The sequence below is a fragment of the Prosopis cineraria genome, unplaced genomic scaffold (assembly GCF_029017545.1).
Source record: "Prosopis cineraria cultivar Desert tree isolate PC_DT_omini unplaced genomic scaffold, ASM2901754v1 PC1398, whole genome shotgun sequence".
Taxonomy (NCBI): Eukaryota; Viridiplantae; Streptophyta; class Magnoliopsida; order Fabales; family Fabaceae; genus Prosopis; species Prosopis cineraria.
In genome coordinates, this window is record NW_026556723.1 from 1 (window position 1) to 8,641 (window position 8,641).

The 8,641-nt window shown below is 33.8% G+C and overlaps 1 protein-coding gene across 1 annotated transcript; it reads left to right on the forward strand.

Annotated features, from left to right (window-relative positions):
- Positions 1–827: 827 nt before the first annotated feature.
- LOC129300030 (catalase-like) lies at positions 828–5,056 on the forward strand. The gene is made up of 8 exons (XM_054938553.1): positions 828–953; positions 1,307–1,403; positions 2,339–2,616; positions 2,855–3,631; positions 3,822–3,911; positions 4,387–4,454; positions 4,544–4,637; positions 4,735–5,056. Exons 1-8 carry the CDS (start codon positions 858–860, stop codon positions 4,792–4,794), a joined length of 1,560 nt encoding a protein of 519 aa, XP_054794528.1. The 5' UTR covers positions 828–857; the 3' UTR covers positions 4,795–5,056.
- The last annotated feature ends 3,585 nt before the right edge of the window (positions 5,057–8,641 follow it).

An 8,641-nucleotide genomic window follows, 5' to 3' on the forward strand; every position in this document is an offset into this window, starting at 1 on the left:
AAAATATCGGCGATAACTTCAACAGACGATCATTTCAGTTTGTTTTTTTCAATATATCTTCGTTTGAAAACAAGTGCTTTTCTCAAAACAGTTAATTATTTTTTTTTCTAAACCACATACCATACTAAAAATACTGGGTGCTCTTTGAGTATATTTATTTATTAAAGTTGAACATCTAAATCTGTATTGTTTTGTTAAAAAACTTGCTCATAACAGTATAAATAAATCCACTAAATAATGATAAACACATAAATATCACTAATGCTCAAACGGTATTGCATTTTTCTCGAGAAATATCTTAAAAAATAATTAGTATAACAAAGATGCAGAATAATTAAAAAAGAGTTAATGATTAAAGTCAGAAACATATTCACATTTTAAAACATGAAATGATGATGCCTTCCCACACCTCTAAATTATAACTAATACTTTTTCTCTGTTTTTTATTGTCAATTGTAATTGTAATATATTATAATACAATTAAAAAAAGGCTGTACAATAATATATTCGGGTCTCGAAAAATATATATTTTTTACAATCAAGAAAAGTTTTGATGAAAAAGTTTAACAGCTCAGGCCAAAAACAATTTAACAGCAAAATATAAATATAACTAATTATTTTAAGTCGAATTATAATATCGGATTTTAACGCGGCATTTCGTTGATGGTTCCAACGAGATATTGTGTTTTTTTTTTTTTTAATTTTCCTTTTCCTTTTTGGTGAACCCAAACGAGATGACGTTAATTTGTAACTCGAGTCGCAGCGGGAGCGCCACGTTAAATTCCAGAATAATTAGAATTAGAAATAAGTTTTTTTCTTTGCGTATATATGTCATAAAGAAGTTTATAAATCGGTGGATGAGGCGTGAAGTCCCTGTGATCTCCGCACGAAGGAGAAAGCTCTTCCCTCTCGTTCGATTCGCTGCCGTAACCCTATTCATGGATCCGTACAAGGTACCGGAATTTCGACAATCAATTCTTCCGATTTCATTCCTCAACAGTAAACTCTTTCATGCTATTTTTTTACTTTATTCCTCCTCCTGTTGGAGGTGAGATTGAAATCTTTCTTTTCTTTTTATGGTTTAAGAAATCCTCAATCTCCTTCTTTGTTTTGATTTTCGTAATTCTTCCTGTATTGATTTCGTCTTTTGGAAATCAATTCAGAAATATCGTTTAAGCATTTTCCCCCCAATAAAAACGATACATCATGACTTATCTACTCATGTAATGAGTGGGTATTTTTGTTTCTAGGATTATGATTATAGGATGGCTGCTGACTAGTTTGCTGCTTTTGTTATGCAACGCAGTACCGTTCATCAAGCGCCTTCAATTCTCCATTCTGGACTACCAATTCTGGTGCTCCTGTGTGGAATAATAACTCATCTCTAACCGTCGGATCTAGAGGTATTGCTTACTTTTGCAATTTCCAGTCTTTGTGTACGTGAGACAATATTAATTAGGCCTGGGGACGTTATCCATAATTTTTGTGTAAACTATTGATGTCAAAATGCTCATTTGAATGGTTATGGACTTCGTATTGGCGGAAGTTATAAAATCCTCAGAAGGAACCTGATTGTTAAGATGATTTAATCTGAGGCCATAACGGTGAATAGTCAAAGTCAACAAGAAAGTTATTGTTGGTTGGGTACCAAGTTGTGAAATGATTTTAGTCTTATTGTTCTGAAATCAATGTTAAAAGTAGCTTATTGCCAGTGAGTACCAATAGCGTAGTTTAGCTGACTAGATTTTATTATTAGCTGATAGCTTCGGTAATTACTCCTTTCAATTTATTGTAACACATTTTTAACTGTTTCACACATCTTAAAGAAAGTTTTTTTCCCCCTGATGTCACAAAAAATTGAGATGTACTTCCTTTTTATCCTTGATTTTTAATAATAATACACATATATTAAATACCTTTACGTTCATCAAGAAAGGATAAAATTAAAAAAAGTAGTTTAAATTTTACAAACTGTCTTACATTCTGGACCAAAAATTATTTCTGGAAGGTGTCCTGCATATAGGACTGGGGGGAGTATGACTTATTAAGTATTCAGGCTTCATTATATTGATGTTTGTTAATCTTGTTTATTACATGCCAATATGTTTTCTCACAGTATTGGTTTGTTTATTTCTTTTATTCATGTTGATGAATGTTTTAAGTGTGAAGAAAAAGTAAAGTCTCAGGTTCTACTAAGCTATTGTAAGGGAGGAATGCCTCAATGACTTGGTCAAAATAGGGAGGGTGTTGTTATTGATCAATTTGTTGTCGAGCTTAAGGAGTGAATTTGGTTGTATATCAGTAATTTTAAATTATTTATATCTATCCCATTTTGCAGGTCCAATTCTCCTGGAAGATTATCATCTGGTAGAGAAGCTTGCAAACTTTGATAGGGAACGCATTCCTGAACGTGTTGTCCATGCTAGGGGAGCCAGTGCAAAGGGTTTTTTTGAAGTCACGCATGACATTTCTCAACTGACATGTGCAGATTTCCTTCGAGCGCCTGGAGTTCAGACACCAGTCATTGTCCGCTTCTCTACTGTTATCCATGAGCGTGGTAGCCCTGAAACTCTGCGGGATCCTCGTGGCTTTGCTGTGAAGTTTTACACCAGGGAGGTAATGATTTGAGGGTACAGAATTAAAATTATCTTCTGATGGTACATATAGATAATTGTGTAAGTGCGAGCATTACATCAACGTTTCTGTGTCTCACATATTTAAAGAAGTTCCCGTGTTAACTAAGAAAACAAGTTTAGTTGCTGGATGGTTGATATATATCTACAAAGCAGACAATGTAGTTATAGTTGTTTGCTTTATGGTGCTATGTGTAATTTTTATTCCTACCTGGTGGCAGGGTAACTTTGACCTTGTGGGAAACAACTTTCCTGTCTTCTTCATCCGTGATGGAATGAAGTTTCCAGATATGGTCCATTCCCTTAAACCCAATCCCAAGTCCCACATTCAGGAGAACTGGAGGATTCTTGACTTCTTCTCCCACCATCCAGAAAGCCTTCACATGTTCACCTTCTTATTTGATGATGTTGGTGTCCCACAAGATTATAGGCATATGGATGGTTCTGGTGTTAACACATATACCTTAATCAACAAGGCTGGGAAAGCACACTATGTGAAATTTCACTGGAAACCTACTTGTGGTGTTAAGTGTCTTTTGGAGGAAGAGGCCGTTAAAGTTGGAGGATCTAACCACAGTCATGCAACTCAAGACCTTTATGATTCAATTGCTGCGGGAAACTATCCTGAGTGGAAACTCTACATCCAGATAATAGATCCTGATCACGAAGACAGATTTGACTTTGATCCGCTTGATGTAACCAAGACTTGGCCTGAGGACATTTTACCCCTGCAGCCTGTTGGTCGCCTGGTCTTGAATAAAAACATTGATAACTTCTTTGCTGAGAATGAACAGCTTGCATTTTGTCCTGCCATTATCGTACCTGGAATATACTACTCAGATGATAAGTTACTCCAAACACGGATATTTTCCTATGCTGATACACAGAGACACAGACTTGGACCAAACTATTTGCAACTTCCTGCTAACGCTCCCAAATGTGCTCATCACAACAATCATTATGATGGCTTCATGAATTTTATGCATAGGGATGAAGAGGTAAATCATTTTTTCCTTTTTTTCCCCTGTGCAAGGCTAATTGTCATTTTTTAAGTTATCAACTACATAATGCCATTCAATTATTCATTTATGTGCTCAAGGTTCCCTAATTCATGCTGTCATACTGCAGTTTATCTGCTATTATTGTATTTTCTTCTAACGACTGCACTGAATTGTTGCTGATTTATAGATCGATTACTTCCCTTCGAGGTATGATCCTGTTCGACATGCGGAAAGGCATCCCATTCCTCCTCCTATTCTTACTGGAAAGCGTGAAAAGGTTAATTCTCAGTTCTCCTGAATTGCATTATATAAAATGTTGACCATCCTTGCGTAAATTAAACCACTGGCCATAGGTTTCAATTTAGTATATATTTAGTTAATTTTGGGCATTGTTTTGTGCAAGAAACTGCACAATTTGGCAAACTCTAATCATATTTCAGAAAACTTCATTCAGAAGCATCATTAGAAACACATTCTGACAATTTTTGTTCTTCTGATTTATGAAGTCAAACAAAGATGCATAGCAGAGTCAATATGAAATTTGGTCAAGCCCTACATAGGAAAGTGAATGGTGTTAGTAGAAAAAGTGGGCCTATATTAATTGAATGGTGCTTATTCCTAGTATTATTAGTTATGGATGGGTCGAAGGAAGAAACTGGTAATAAATGTTTTGAAAAACAAGTGATTAAGTTCTGAAGACAAACAGTCGAAGGACTAGAATGTGGGAATGACTCAAATTGCTTAATCTACAGTGCATAATTGAGAAGGAGAACAACTTCAAGCAACCTGGAGAGAGATACCGATCCTGGGCACCTGACAGGTGGCTGTTATAGCTTTCAGTATAAAATGAATAAAATGTTGTTCATATCTAACACAAACATTGCATTCTCCCCGGTGTTTTCCCTACAGGCAAGATAGATTTGTCCGTCGATGGGTTGAGGCTTTGTCTGACCCACGTGTCACACATGAGATCCGCAGCATCTGGATATCATACTGGTCCCAGGTGAGAGTCGCATTTACATGAGTGTAATTATCAATAAGAAATGAATCTACACAGCGCTTGTGCGTGCTCACGTTACTTTCTTTGAATATGCGTCCAGGCCGATCGTTCTCTTGGACAAAAGATAGCTTCTCATCTGAATTTGAGGCCAAGCATCTAAGGCTGGGAGAGTTGGTGGTGAACGAAGACGGTGTCAAACATGTGGCATATGCGGGTTTGGGAGAGTTCGGGTCATTGCAGTCTAATGTCATATACCACCTAGGACTTATTCCCTGCATTAATGCCAGGGGATATGATCATATGCATTGTATAATAGTAACATTTGTTTAAAAATTAGACGTGTCTCTCGTATATTTTGATTGCCATATGCTTAACTGTTTGGACGGTCTCTATTTAATAAATTGGCTTCGTAATTTGTGTTATTCTATGACATTTATTTGTGCTACTTCTTTATTTCGCCTTTTAGATTATTTTATCCTTTTTAGTTGCATATCGATGATCATTTTATAATTGGGAATAACTGAAGTTTGTGCTGTTTGTGATAAAAGGTAAAATGCTACGGGGCATAATTTATCTTAAGTTAGTCATTCATAACTGAATTCTCGCAATTCCAACTGTTTGAAAGTATCAAGACATTTAAAAATTTTAATTCTTAGATCTTGATTGTTTAAATAAAACAATTTATTATAAGGATTTTTGTATATATAGTTCATTTTATAAAATCAAACTTAATGAATAGCCTACTATTTATATTTTGTATTATGGCATTTTAATATTTAGTTTGAGTTTTGTATGACAAAACTATCATCTTTACAAATAATTTGACCTTCTTTCAAATAAATATTTTTTTTGGACAAAAATATTCTTTCAAATACTCAAAGACGGAAGAAATGATAAAACTAAGTATTTTGTATTTACAAGATTAAATGGTGTTAATAAATATATAGTTTATTAGCAATATAAAATTGTATATTCAAAACATTAAAAAAAAATATTTGCCCAAAACAAATCAAGCATGGCCAATAAAAAATTCATGACACCTTAACTTATCACAAAAAATTAAATATCTAAACTAATAAATTTTATTTTTCATCTTAAGAAGTGACGAGATTAAGTATCCTTATATTTACAAAATTAAATAGTGTTGATAATATACTATCATGGATTAGAGACATGAAAAAATATTATTATTTGCTTAAAATAAATCAAACATAAGCCATAAAAAATTATGGACATTTTTAATTTATCACAAAGAATCAAATACTCATACGCAATGAAAGTTTAGGTTTACATTCATATTCACATAAGGAACCCTGGCAATGAGACTCGTTTGTAGAGACACAAAATTAAATTATTCATGTTAAAGCATTTTTTTTGTAGAAAAGTGCACTTGTTAGAACAATAAAAAAATAATCTATGAATATTACCTTAATTCCTCCACCACCAAGAAAAGAAAGGAATTATTGTGAAAGGAGGTAGATATAATAGATGTATGCGCAAGAATTTGATTAAGTTAGTTAAAACTTAAAATTATTTAGTTAATTATAAAAGAGATATTTGTGAATTAGTTTATACAAAACATTTTAATAATATATTTGTTTTGTGGATAAAAAAAATTACTTTTACTTGACTTTATAAATGAGTCATATTTTAAAATATTCAAAACCATTGTTCATATCATAATTTCTGAGAATTATATTTTTCATAGACATTGGGCCGATTTAGCCTTTATTATACCGATGTCGTTTTAATGCCGATTATTTTTTGTTTGTGACATAGGATTTGAATCATTTATTTATCTCTACTCTTATTCATAGCCCACCTCATCGTTGTGATTTGATCTTTGATTTACAAGGTTTTTTTATTAAAAAAAAAAAAGAGTTAAAACAAACGAGTCTTAACGAGGGTGGCAAAACTGCCCCTACAACTTGTAATATTGTATACCGACAAATTTTCAACTTGTGAGCTTGTTCTACATTTTTTTTATAGTTCTTTTGTGTATTATCATCATCCAATTTAATTTACTTTTATCTTGCCAACAATTTAATTGATTTACTACTATGGAAAGAAAGTTCATATATTTGAAAAAAAAATAAAAATAAAAAATACTAAAAGCATACTCGATGTCTTTGTTGTATTTTTCAGTTTATCGCGTTGTAGTCATAGATCAACTTATCTCTCACGCTTATGAATAGCCACATTAATACATTATTCACATCAAACATGTTTCTAAAGTAATGTTATTGTCATCGGAGACATCGTGCATCGCAAACACAGATAACTTTACACGCATCTTTAGATACAAAGCACCAACATGCAAGTTAGGTAAATCCATCAAAATTAGATGCAACCGCTAATTTACCCATTCCTAGCTAATTAACAATATTAGTAAGTTATTTACTTGACATTGTTTTACATGACAGGATTTAAGTTATACACGTGATATTGCGATTTGCTCTTTCTTCTTTTGTTAAAGAAATGCACGATACCAAGAACGATCGCATAACAAAAGCGTTTCAGCAACGATAGACGGCGACCCAGCCAGCCCGACGCCAGAGGGGCAAAAATTAATCAACAAATTGGACCGGTTCAAACAAACATCAGTATAGAATAATCCTAGTTAAACATCAGCAAAAACAGAAAAACCGAATAGCAAAGGAATAAAAGCAATCCGGCGAGAACATTCAGAGTAGGTCCTTCGGTTCAAAAAAAAAATTACTTGCACATCACAGTACAGCAAGAACTGACAAAGAATATGGAAATAATAATCATTCAGAAAAACCGAACACTCCAACTTGGTTCCGGCAGCAACTATAACCGGAACTAGAGTCAAGCTTGCCGATTCTTGGCACAGCGCATACACAATCATGCAACAAATCCCTTAGGCCTCTCGGATAGTTGGAAGCACAGTAGGATTGCAATATTCCAGTTTATTTTAAATAAAGATTATAGCCCCAACAAAACATACTCGAGTTGAATGTGAAGCAAAATTTAGGTCCACGTATGAGAAACATCCCATATGTAAAACCTGATCATTCAACCCAATCAGAAACGTACAAAAGACAGCGATCATAAAGACTAAAAGTTAACCCCTGGTGACAAATAACAATGACAAACACGCAGCATCATTCAACGGATTGCACCTTAATAACGCTCCTACACAACCCATTGAGTTTAGACCAACAATAGCAAAAGTTAATCAGTCAACACTTGAAGAACCAAAACCAATGTTTCAACAATGTCAAGGTCACCGAAATAACTGAAACACATGTAGTTCATCTTTTTCCAAAATCTTGACGTTCATAGGCATCAGGATTTGAAAATTGAGAGCAAGGCAAAGAAACAACTTCAGTATCAGACGATAAACATACTATCTCAAAATGATAATCCTAACATCTAACAATATAAATTACAAGTCTATGACTATAAGGAGCATATTACCAAACAAATTTGACATTTCAATCACTGAAGTACAAAAGCTGAAAACAAAAAACAAAAAAAAATGCCACAACATCAAATGGGACATCCTACTATGAGATATTATAAATGACAAGTCAGCCAGGATGTAAAATTAAAATCAAAATGCTTAGCCGATAAGAATCTTCAGATCTTATGATCTGGATCATGAAAACCACGATCACCATCCTCACAAAAGTAAACACAGAACAAGCATATACAAAGAACAAAGGATAGTTCTACTAAAACACCCTCAAGAGAAACATAACCACATATAATTAAAATTCCACAACAGCACAAAACATCACCACCTGCAGATACCAGTTCCAGCAACAATAAGTTCTATTGACACCAACAATTTCCAATACATGATGGAATTGCTCATGAAGTCATCCAACTCAATAACAACGGAGAGAACAAAATTGAAACCTTGCAAACAAGCAAACATGAAGCATCAGCTACTGCATACACATAAAGCATGCATAACAAGGAAGAGCTTCTTGCATCAACCCACAAAATACAAACATCACAGAAAAACTGAGGCTACAACA